At 35.3% G+C, this 12546-nt stretch overlaps 1 protein-coding gene across 7 annotated transcripts; it reads right to left on the reverse strand.

The window, feature by feature from the left end:
- Positions 1–662: 662 nt before the first annotated feature.
- On the reverse strand, positions 663–10186 carry LOC111435914 (DNA-directed RNA polymerase III subunit RPC5). 7 transcript variants are annotated; one of them, XM_023073516.1, is made up of 16 exons: positions 9556–10184; positions 9383–9451; positions 9208–9315; positions 8789–8857; positions 6938–7096; positions 5170–5217; positions 4752–4858; positions 4576–4647; positions 4401–4452; positions 2828–3444; positions 2225–2434; positions 1980–2100; positions 1486–1636; positions 1309–1372; positions 1001–1094; positions 663–924 (listed from the first exon to the last, which is right to left on the reverse strand). In XM_023073516.1, the coding sequence occupies exons 1-13, from the start codon at positions 9967–9969 to the stop codon at positions 1565–1567; spliced, it is 2118 nt and encodes a 705-aa protein (XP_022929284.1). In that variant the 5' UTR covers positions 9970–10184; the 3' UTR covers positions 663–924; positions 1001–1094; positions 1309–1372; positions 1486–1564. The 7 variants fall into 7 exon arrangements, with proteins under 7 accessions (XP_022929284.1, XP_022929286.1, XP_022929288.1 ...); XM_023073518.1 differs by having other exon boundaries at positions 1275–1372; XM_023073520.1 differs by having other exon boundaries at positions 1458–1636.
- Between the last annotated feature and the right edge of the window lie 2360 nt (positions 10187–12546).

Consider the following 12546-nt stretch of genomic DNA (forward strand, 5'->3'; position numbering starts at 1 on the left):
TTAAAAATATATTTACCATGAGTAAATACCTTACAAATTTACCATGAAGTTGTATGAATATAACTAAATGTTAAGTTTGAGTCTCAACTATTAATTATGATTATAAAATTGTTTAATATAATTTGTTATGTTATATATTTTTTAATTTAATAAAAAACAATCACAATATTTATCCATATTTTATTTTTGGTAATGTAATTAATTTAAAATATTTGCATTCAAAATTGAGGATGATGCTTATATACATATATTTTTAGAGGGGATCGGTGCTAAGAACATCTTTTGTTTGTGGAGTCTTCCTTGTAGTATTCAATGAACTTTATAATTCCAAAACTAAACTCTCTTAGAAAGATGGAATGTTCACGGAGAACATTTCTTCGTTAGAGGGAGAAATTGTAGAATGTTTTTCTTGAATTTCCTTTATTGAAAAGCCCCTTTTGACCACCCCTCAAGACTAAGGAGGTCGAACCATCATTCCAAGAAGTACGATACATTTCGCTTATATTACCTAGCCAAACCCACCACCTCGGGGCTCTATTAGGATCGCATAATCCAAAAATAGCTATAGAACACAATTCATATTTACTAAATCCATTCAATTCCGAAAACTCAAGTAAACGTTAGTTAGTTAGCGTCAATATCAGCCTGGTTCTTCAACAAGGTACTAAGAATTTGGTGACAACAGATGGAACACCGTTATCATCATCGACATAGTATCTAATAAAGCGTACATGATAAATTTAAGAACATAGTCTAAGCTTTTTGAAATTTGAACACTAAATAAACAATGTTCAAAGACTAAATTCACCTTTTAACTTACAAAAAAACAAAAGCGTCCTCAAAACTATAGTTAATAAAAGACACCACCAAAGCAGAGAACAACGCCGGAAGCTCTTAGTTCATTGCCAACACTCAAAGGATCACCTAATATTGTGCAGTGGTTTGAGTTTGCATTACATAAGCTGCTGCTGAATCTTATTATAAGAGGGATAGTATTTACCTTTGTCTGTACATTTCAAAATTTTTGTGTTGCACAACGACATTAAGGAGTGTTCAGTCTGCCAAAGAAGGTTCCCAGCGCTGGAATTTGGTACCTGATGATAAAGAAAGTAGAGTAATTTGGCATCAAACAGCAAAATGAACAGTTTCACACTGTTACTCTTTCTAAAAGTTACTATAATTTGAAATCTTATTGGCTCAGATGGCCTTTTGCATCATTGATAAATTGAGGATTATAAACTATTAAGTAAAGTAATCACAGAGAAAACAGGCACCACGTTCATCAGATCTAAATGTTGCAGAAAATACATTGAGTCAAAATTTGGATGTGGATCAAATGATGGAGGGCCACGGGAAATGGCATTCAATTTATCTGCAAAATGCATATTTTATCAATCAGAGCAAAGAAAACCAGCAGCTTCTCTCTTTCTCTCTATGCTTTTGGTAATTTGATATACTTTATAGTAAGAGTAAAGAAAGTTGTACAGCAGAGTGAGGAGATCTGGTTGCTGGCTTTGCCTTGAACCTCTTTAATTGTGCTCGGAATGTCACGAGAGGAACCTAGTCATCTCGAATTTCCATCGCCACTCTTCAAGGCCCAAGCAGAACCATGGGACACGCAAATTTCGTTCATTACCTGCACAAAAGGCAACAGGGTAAGACCAGAATCATGTATCTTGACACTGAAGAAGGCCGAAACATTTATTTAATTCATAATGATTGTACGAGCCAATCCCGGGATAAAAGATCGTCACTAGAAAGTGCATAAAATCAACAGTGATTGACGGCGCTTTTAGAAAATGCAAGAGATTTCAAGCTGAACAATAATGTTTCACGTCAAAAGAAAAAAATCACTGAACAATAAAGATCCTCAACCAGAATATTTCAGTTGCATAAGAACCAAAATCTATTAAAGAAGTTTCCTTTCCATGCGGGAAGAAATTCAAATGAGTGAGAGATTGAATAACATGGTGGCTAACCTTGCTATATTCATTGCTATTGATTGCTCTCCCAAGTTCACGCTTGGAAGCTTCCAAAACATCAGCTTTTTTAAGCACTGCTTTAGGTCCACGTCCACGTAAAAGTTGAATGACAACTTTCCTGCATAGTGCAGCATGAAGTTAAGAACAAAGATGCCGATTTATCGTGTTCTTACATGGAAAAATAATGCAAACAGCGTTTTTCACATAAAAGACTTTGACCATGAATATAATTCACCAGCAACCTTAATGGATCGTATTCTGGATGCTCTGGAGATGATGTCAAGACATAGAGACCATGAATCTCAGTAGCAACTTGGCAGATGATTCTTTTTAATTCATCTGGAGGAGCATCAACACCATATGCAGCAGCCACCGCCATTCTGGCATCAGCTTTTGGAAGAGTAGACTGGGACACGGCCAAATCACGCAAACCTTGACATATCAACTGAAAGCTACAATAATAAGGCAACCGCATCAGCTTTGCTACATGAAGATTCATCTTCTCCATGACACCACGGGAAGAATAGATTACGATGTCACATGATAGATAACTTGAGGCTATTACAAAATGAAGACTTCCCCAAAAAACAGCTCAAAGGAACAATACAAGTGCTTATAAACACGTACCGAACAGATGAATAACATGTTTTCCCATCTAAAAGAAACCTATCATTTATTGAAGTTAATAAATGATAGAAAGAGCATGAAAAAAAGACGTTAAAAGGCAATGATATCCTAAATCTCATCAAAACTCCTCGCCATACTATTCAAGAAAGTGGCAGTCCTTTCCAACCAAGAAAACTCTCATAATGATAAGCACAAGCAAGAAGAAAACCGGCCCCTACCTGCAAACCTTGTGAGTTTGAAAAAGCTTTTGAAGGGCTTTTGGTAAAGCTTCTCGAGTTTCATCCGACATGGTACTTTTGCGGTTAAGAGCTGCATTACTGCTTTTAGTTGAAGCTTTGTCGTGAATGACTTGTTTTTCAGGTTTAGGAACCATTTCAGGCTTTACTGGTGCAGCGTTTGCATGGGACATGTTTTTCACAGATCCCCGGAAAGAATTAGTGATACCTTCTTCCACAGATCGCCAGACCTTTTCTTGCTTCTGAACAATATCCACGTAGTTATTCAAAAATAAACGATCTGTTTTCTCCTTAAATCTCCAGTCCTTAAAGGCAGGTCTTTCAACACCAAACCAATTCAAAAAATGTTTCACTTTGTCCCGAAGAGACTTTGGAACATTTATCTGCGAAGAGCTGACCACTGGATTCTTGCTAAACAAGGAAAGAACAAAATCCCTAGCACAACGTCCACTGCCATCTTGTGGAAGTAAAAATGAACTTTTTGCAACCCAGAGACCCTGCACCGACTGAGCATACTGCTGAAGAGCTTCGATAAACTCGTCTGGTTCATAATCAGGGGCATAATGCTTAAGTGCACTAAATCTTTGAATCGGAGGTCCCTATAGGAAAGGAGGAAAAAGATTATTCACAAAACAAACACGGAATAAGTCATCAACAATGAATCAGCATGATATAAAGACTGATAAAAAGATAATGCACTTCCTTATAAGTCATTAGCATCTCCCCCCACTTCCCCTTTCAATTCCTAACTATACTTTGATCGAGAGGGCAAGGAGGTAAATATCACCCAATTGCAAATTTGTAAAGGATTTGCAATATCTTTTAACTTCATATAAAAAAATAAAAAACAAAAAGAAAATGTGGGATGGATTTTATTTAGCGGATGTGATGCTTTAAAGCTGTGGAGGTTAATTTTAACCTTAGGCTTTAGACAGTCCTCTCTGTTCACTTAAAGCAATTGAAATTGATTGGTCTAGTTCATCATACTTTGGACAACCTTTTTTTATATGCTCAATACAATCCTTTTTCGTGATATGCTTCTGGTGATGCTGCTTAATAAAAGTTATATTATCTATTTTTATATAGCAATGACAATAATCACTATGGTTTGACATTGTGGTCATAGGAACAATGAAAAATGTAAAAACATAGAAGAAATGAGTTCAAACTATGGTGACCGGCTACTTAAGATTTAATATACAATGAGTTTCATTGACAACTAAATGTAGTAGGGTCAAGCAATTGTCTTATGAGATTAGCCGAGGTGGGCGTATCTTGACCAAAAACCCAGATACTAAAAAAATGATACTAACTTATAAAAATAAATAAGCATATTTGACAAAAAAAAATCCCTTGATTAATTGAGAGAGCACAATTTGAAAATATGATCACATGATAATAACAAATGGTTGATGAATGCATAAATGGACATGGAATATACAGCCAGCTAATACTGAATAAAAGTTAGACGATAGAATAGACGTGCACATGCACTGATATCTTCTTATGGCAATCAGGAAAAAAAAAATCACAAGTATTCATCTTACAAACAAACCTCGGTCAGCAATTTCTTAATCCGCTCCTCCAAAGACAATGAAAGTAAAAACCTGAAATGTCCATCAGTAGGATTAAGACATCAGTAAATATTTGAAGTCTCCCAGATTACTTGCCTGACTAGTTAAATGTTCAGTCACATATATCAAACAGCAGGAGCGTGCAAATGTGTTTACCTTTTAGATGGACCTTTGGGCTTATTGCGACTTGAGCTCGCACCAGGACACAAGGAGTCCACATAGTCATGCCTGAAATAAGTAGAACCAAATCAAATGCTCAAAATAAATATTATTAAAATCAATGAATTTACCGTATTAAAGATTTTATGCATCGACAAGCAAAAAACACATACGGGCTCATTGAAAATTGCATGGGGGAATTTTTTTCTGCCACCATGCTTCGCAGATGTCTGGTTGATAGATCACTTTCGAGACCATAGTACTTAAGTGGAATCCAGCTCTAGAGAAAATACGTGAACCAAACAATTAGACAACTATAAAATGATGGATTCAATAGTAAGGCACTTCTATTCTAAGGTTGAGGTGACTTATGTAGAGGTGAAATGCTTTTTGTTAATCCAAACACATTTAAAAAATGATTTCGAACATCCTAAGAACATTTATAGCACTAAACTGCTTCTAGAAGCATCACTTAATTAAGTGGTTCTTCCAAAAGTTCAAGAGGAAAAATACTCACTAAAAATACTTTTCTCAAAAACTATCTTAAATCCACTAGTAGTAATTGAGAGCACTCAAGTTCAATGGTGTTACCTCTTCATCTCCAGTTTTAGGTTCCGTTGAAGGTCCTGTTTGCTTCTTCTGTTTCAAGAAAACGAGAGAAAAGTCCATAAATACCAGAACACATGAAACCTCAGATGTGAACTAATGCAATATAACGATAGGGTCAGCAAGTTAGCTTATGAAAAAAAAAAGTTAAGAAACGTGGTATTCACAGAAATAAGGTATGCTGCAAATAAATAAATAGTCCTCCAATACGGTTATCTCTGCCAAATAGCCCTCTCCCTTTATGCTACTTCTGACTGGCGAAGCAACAAACTACCATGTCTGGGCTCAAATTGCTAAACAGCTGCTAAGGGATGTAAAATGTGGAGAATAATATATATGTCTATATATATATATATATATATATATATTACCTACTTAAGAGCTCTTGATCAACGATCATAATAATATTGCATAGCGCTGAAATATCTCTTTCTACCCAAATATATTTGCTAGTGCAATATGCCCATCCCATGGATAATGTCTAAAGGATAAGGTTTTCTCTACAATATCTCTGTCAAGTTCTTATCCTCAGCCAGCAATCATCGTAAGAGAGATCTTTATCTTCTTTTTATAAGAAACATATGTATTAGACAAAACAGTAGAAGAACAACTTAGGGGCAGGGGAAGAGAGAACCCCCGCCCAAGGAGCTAATTAAAAAAATGTTGAAAATAAACGCAATTGGGTAATTAAAAAAGAATTGATTGTAAGTGTGCACCACCGGAGGCTAAAAGTTGAAGGTTGCCCCAAAAAGATATGAAATCAGTAAACTTATCTTCTGAAAGTCTTTTGTTCCTTTCACGTCAACAAACCCAAAGGAAAGCCCTAACAGCATAGTCCCAAAGGATTCTAGCTTTTCTTTCCATCTTCCAACCATTGAGCACTTCAACCACTAGTCATCAATCTGATTTGGGAGACATGCATAAAGTACGAAACAGAAAATTCCAGCCTTTTTAGGGAAATAATGGAGGAAAAGATGGTCTATACTCTCCTCTCTTTCCATACACAATCTAAACATAGAAGGGTAAAGAGCCAGCCATTGCAAATTCTTATTAATCTGTCATGAGTATTGATGCAGTTTAAAAGAGATCTTTACCTTTCCATTTGGAATGGAAAATATCCTAAACAGGTTAAGTTTTTTTATATGAGAACTTAGTCATTCATGCCTCAATACTCACGAAAAGCTGCAAAGAATATCTCCTAGGATTGACATCTCTCATAGCTGCTGCATATTGTGCAAAAATGAAGAGGAATGACACAGTTGCCTTTTCATTTGGAGCAAACTGGCTAGATTTGTTTGAGATCACAACCTAGAGGCATTTGAGTGGCAGATTGCCTTTCCTTATGATATTTGGGTCCTCCCTTCTCTCATATTCACTGGGCATTCCTTCATGAAAGAAAATGGCTCAACTTTATCCAAGTTTTTTTGTCTGACTATTTGGTTATAGAATAACTCTCGCATCTTCTCAGCCAAGGAACGAGATCTCCAATCACATCTCTATCTATTTCTTTCATGCTGTAAATTGAGCTCCCTTTGTAGTATAATTTATCTACCCTTGTGGCCCATTGGAATAGTTTTTTATAATCCAATGGATGGGATTTCATCATTTCATGATTTTATTTTATCAATAAAATGAAATTGTTTCCTATAAAGAAAAAGACTGATAACTTTACAGTAACCAAAATAAATATAAAATCTGTGTTGAGAATATTTCAGTAGTAATTTAGTATAGAATAGAAAAAATAGAAAATAACCTGCTTCCTTGATCCACCTGCAGAGTTAACATCTGTATGCTCTTCTGACTTAACATTTGGATCGGCTCTAACATTAATTTTCCTTTTTGGGCCACCAGAATTAAGGTGTTCAAATGATGGTCGAAGTTGCACTACTGTATGTACGGGATTCAGGTGTAGCTGCAATATAACCCATGGAAACACTAGCAATAGTTATTTATTTTTTAAAGGAAATAGAAACAAACAAGTCCTTATGCTAGAATTTGAAAAATGTCTTGGCAACCATCATAATATAAATTAGGGGAATACATAGGAACCTATAATATTCTTGCATTCATTCTAATTAGTTAGAAAAGAAAAAAAAAATCAATTTTACAAAGTACAAAATTTAGGTTTCCCATTCAATCAATTACGGATGCAATAGTATAAGATCCTGCAGGGTGCAACATTCTTAATTCACCCATACAAAATAAAAGTTTAGTTTATGTTCTCAGCCCACAGGATACTATCATAGGAACAGACCCAAGTCACATCCAAGCATAACTTTCCATTTTTAATACAACGTTAGACTCAAAAAATGGTGTGATGTTCATCAAAGGTATAGATATCAATGTAAGGCAGAATACAACTATTATTGAGCAAGAAAGAAAGAATAAAAGAAAATACACAAAAACAACCCACAAAGAAGAGGAGTCGACTAAAAAAAAGCTCCAATGAAACAAAATAAGACTTAAAAAGTAATTACAAAAGTTCTTATATACCAAGGCCCAGAGACCCCTCCCAAAAACTCTAAGCCCTCTAAAAATTCTATTGTTTCTCTTAAGCACAAAAATCTCTAATACAATTGCACAAAAGTTGGCCAACAAAAGAAAACAACCATTTCCACAAAGGGCGGTTATCGAATCACCTCCTCCACAATAGATCGAGCTAAACAATCTCCAAAAATATTTATAAAAAAAATAGTCCCCAGCCAAGGAAGCAAACAGACAACTTCAAATGAGGTGATCGATATTTTCTGCTGCTTTTCTACAAAGAATAAAACAGTAGCCTAACTAAAGGATGTTTCCTCATAATGCAATCTAATGTGCAAACTCTACTGTGAAGCACTTGCCAAACAAAAAAAAAATGACCTTCTTGGAAATTTTAGTCTTCCATAGCGACAAAAAAAAGTGAGGCAGCTGGGAAGGGAAAGGAAAGGAAAGGGTCCACTAAACAACAAAAAAAGGATTTGAAAGAAAACCTCGCAGCAGGAACAGGACCAAAATATTTGTTGTTTCCCTATCGAAAAAAATGGCAACAGAACCCAAGATTTATATCTTTTCCAACTCCTTTACAATCATAGTTTTAAGAGAAGACAAAAAATTTAAGGATATATATGGTCAAGCCAATTTTGTGGGGACATTTTTTAAAGCAAACAAGCTCCTTTGGAAGATAAAAACTGATATTGTTGAGCTAAATGTGGCTTCTTATTGTGCTGCGTATAAGTGTTTTGTAACTATTCCTCTTACAATATTAATTTTGTTACTTTGGGTGGTTTAGTTTATTGATGGAGTTATGGCTATGTAACTTTCAAGTACCGTTCTAGGCCAATTTGCGCACCTCATCTATTCTCACATGACACGTGCCAAATCCTACTATATTTTGTTACCAATAAGACTCATAGAATATTAAATTCTAGGTAGGACTGCCATAGCTCGAATCTATTCTCTCTAAGCCCTTTAATTCTTACTAACCACTAGGTCAACCTTTGTTGTTTCGAAATTAAAAGATGAACCAAGTACCAGAGAAACAAATAAAAAAAAAAGGGCCCATCAACTACAATCAATGATAAGAAAAGAAGAAAGTTCAGAAGATGCGAGATAGGGAAACAACCTTATCACCCATAAGCAGCCCAACAGCATAGGAAGTAGCCATAGGCGGTTGCCATGAAGATTTCAAAGTCTGAACCAGAAACAAGCTTTTGTTGGAATACACTAAAATACAGCACCAATAACTCAATCCTCATTTGTATATAGTACATGAAAGAAATAACTCTACTACCAGATGAAACGTAGTACATCATGTGATAAGAAAAACAGTTCATCAAGTGAGATGAAACTCGAGACTAATACGACAGGGGGAAAGAAAGAACGAAAAGAACTAAGATGCAGCTAGAAACTGTTGCCAAATTCGGTTTAATAAAACTTGCACCTTTTCACCTTTTGGAAAATCCTACGAATCTAGCATTCTTTTTCAAGTTAAATCTGATAAAAGTGAACTACCAGTATCAATAGAACCATAAGAGAAGATACCTGCTTCTTCATTTGCAAATTCGCATCGGCTTTACTGTCATAGTTATTGGATTCAATATCCACATTCAGATCAACTTCCACTTCCCCAGTGGTGGGTTTAACTCTTACCTATTGAAATTAAAAGGGTATGGTTCAAATTCATCAAGAACAAAAAGGAATCAAAGAAAATGCTCACCTCGTCACATCGCCCCTCAAATTCATAGGGCCTCCAGCGTGGTCTAAGAGGATATTGCAACACATATAACTGGAAATAGATGACAGTCGAGTTCAAATTTCAAAACTAGTTAAATGTAAAGAGGGAAAAAAACAATGGTCCATAGTATGAATAAGCAAGAAACGAAGACTAACTTTCGTATTGATATCAACAGAAGGAGTAAACAGAACGTCGATTTCACGAACCACCATATCTTCAGAAGCATCCTCTTCCATTGGATCATCATCCTCCACCATTGTCTCCTCTTCAACTTCCAACTTAGTTTCAACATCCATTTTATCAACTCCATTAGGAAGTGAAGCTTCGACTTTAGGTTTTACTTCAACTTCTTCGCCTTCTTCCTTCTTCTCCCCAATTAGAGCATCTGGCTCTGCAACTTCCGGCTTCGAAACGGGAGTTTCAGGTTCCAACTTCGTTGGCGGCTGTTGGGGCTCCGGTTTCGGAACTACTTCCGATTTCGGCTTCGGCTTGAATTTAGAGGTCTTCGGTGCAAATCTGGAGGTTCGCGATGGTACCTGGCTCGGTTCGTCTAGGTCGTCCAGGTCCATCCTGAAGGCTTCGGCGCGTTCCTCTCTTGGGGTGAATGAACAGCGAGAAGCTTCTGCAACTGTTGAAGTTCTCGAACTCGAAAAAAACCGATGAAGGTCAGGTTTTTTCTTCTAATATGCAATCAATCAGGCTCTCCAGCAACTGCTCCGGCGAAGAACAATAACTTCGTCTTCTACCCCCTAATTTTTCCCTAAACTCTTTTAGGTTTATTTCAGGTTTTTTTAATGTATTTCTTAAAAAATTAACAATAAAATATGTTTTTAATTTTATTTATTTATTTCATACATATTAATTTTTTTAACTTTATTAATAAAATAAATTTTCAAATTCATATCATATTTAAATTTACAGACTAATATTATTTAAATCGTCCTCTAATAAATATAGAGATCAAGTAAATTGTTACGTTCGAATTAATTAAAAACATTATTATAAAAATTCATCTATATATATATTAAAGATAAGATATAATTATAATGTTTATATTTTTTTTATCTACGATTCAACCTACGTGAAATATGTGTCATTGATAAAGAGATAATTTTCTATTTTAAATATGGTAAAAAAAAATAATAACAATAATTTTAGAATAAAAATATAATATATAGGTAAACATTAAATTGTACACGATTTAAACCTTCCCAATTTAAAATTATATAAGTTACATAATTTAAAAAACATAATATAATATATTTCAAATTTAAAAAATATATAATCATTAATTTTTTTATTTACTAAAAAGTATTTTTATAATTTTGATTTTAAATTATATTAATTTAGTTACTAAAAAATATTTTTTATAATTTTGATTTTTTACCTTAGGTTCATTCTCACTAATTTTTACCAAAAAGAAGGTAAAATCCTCAAAGAAAAAATTAAATTACGGCCGCATATTTTTAACATTTATATTAGTTTTAACAAATTCGTCTGTATGAATCAAAATAAAAAAAAGTTCCAACACTGTGTGTTTGTTCATGCATAGAGGATCTTTTATTTGTTTCGAAATGTAGCCGAAATCAATCTACTTTTTCATTAAACAAATATGAGGGTCTGGAACTGAACGATCGGACGAGAGAGGGGAAAAAGAGAAGCAAAGCAAGACCCGACCCACGATGAGAACACTCAAAATCAAAGATTATTTCTTTTTCCCTTTGCGTCGTTTTCAAAATTGAATGCAATTCATTTGAATTAAAGGAACACTTTGCATTTGGCCTTCTTATCCTTTTCCAATATTTGCAAAGGAAGGATCAACAAGAAATCACGTTGATTCATGCTATATACGTGTAGGAGGAGATATCAAGCGATAGACTTTGGGTCCCAAGACACCCAAAAAGTGATATTCGTTTAAATGTAGAATCATCCACTTAATTACGATTCTAAACATGATTGATTAATCTGTTCGTACGTATTTCTACTTAATTTTATTAAAAAAAAATTAGTTCAAAATTACAAACAACAATTTATCGGGTTTTTTTTCGTAGAGGGTTTTCTTCGTCTAGTACCTCGTGGATGTCATCTCAAGCTATCGTCATTTGTCTCTTCGTTTGTCCTCCTCTGATTTCTTGTCTCCTCGTTTTTATATCAATTGCGACTGAAGATGGTACTGTTAGTTCCATCGTTCCATCTAATATTTAATATGTTACTAGTCTTACTTTAAATCTCGTATTTATTTTATACCAGACCAACGATAACAATATCTAAAGGTGTAACAACTTAAGCCTACTGCTAGGAGATATTGCTCGCTTTGACCCGTTACATATTGTCATCAACCTCACAGTTTTAAACGTGCCTACTTTTGAGTGGATCTAGCCCTACTTCAACTGGTGCCTCGCACCATCGCGTGACTGACTTTGATACTATTTGTAACAACGCAAGTTCACCGCTAACAAATATTAACCGCTTTGACCCGTTATATATCGTCATTAGCCTCACATTTTTAAAACGCATCTAACATGGGCTTCTGTCTTCGGCGGGTCACCTTTCCAAGACTGAGAAGAACATCTGAGCAAGGGAAAGGGCAGTGCGCCTAGTGCAAATGGCTTGATTTTTTCATGATATACCAATCAGACAGAATGGAGGGCCCCCTTACATGATTGATATAATCACTACGTAGTGGTGGGGTTGATGCGAGAGAGGCATGAGTGCAGTTCGATCTTGTGGTGTATTCGTTTGCAGTGAGCAGGGCTTCTCGTTGATTACTTTGCCTCCGCTCGAGGGAAAGGTCTCCATTCCTACGGCGGGTTTGTCAACGAATGCGTCTCGGGTCGGGAACTTGATCCCCCAAAAAGGAAGGGGTCTCTTTCCTCCCCTGATGATAGAGGGCCAATTCTCGTTGCACAAGACGGTGCCGTCTCACTTCGAGTGCCTTCCTTCGTAGTCAAAGAATGATTCATTCCTCTCTCTAACCGATATGAGATCTCACATAAGATAATTGGAAAATGTTGTACACAAAAGAACTTTATGTTTCGGGTGAACTCAAAGTACTATATGTTGCAGCTTTAAGTGTGGATTTGTAGTACTTTCGTTTGAGTCACTCGCCCTCTATCTTTTATCTGTGACATTTTCGTTTAAGTCGT

Source organism: Cucurbita moschata, unplaced genomic scaffold (genome assembly GCF_002738365.1).
Source record: "Cucurbita moschata cultivar Rifu unplaced genomic scaffold, Cmos_1.0 Cmo_Scf00051, whole genome shotgun sequence".
Lineage (NCBI taxonomy): Eukaryota > Viridiplantae > Streptophyta > Magnoliopsida > Cucurbitales > Cucurbitaceae > Cucurbita > Cucurbita moschata.

Excerpts from the sequence above, each read along its gene's own strand:
- LOC111435914 (XM_023073519.1), bottom strand. The coding sequence starts at position 9,969 with ATGGACCTGGACGACCTAGACGAACCGAGCCAGGTACCATCGCGAACC. Across the intron at positions 9,316-9,382 it reads TTGAGGGGCGATGTGACGAG|GTAAGAGTTAAACCCACCAC; the intron begins GTGAGCATTTTC and ends TAATTTCAATAG. Across the intron at positions 3,445-4,400 it reads TTAAGAAATTGCTGACCGAG|GGACCTCCGATTCAAAGATT; the intron begins GTTTGTTTGTAA and ends CCTTTCCTATAG.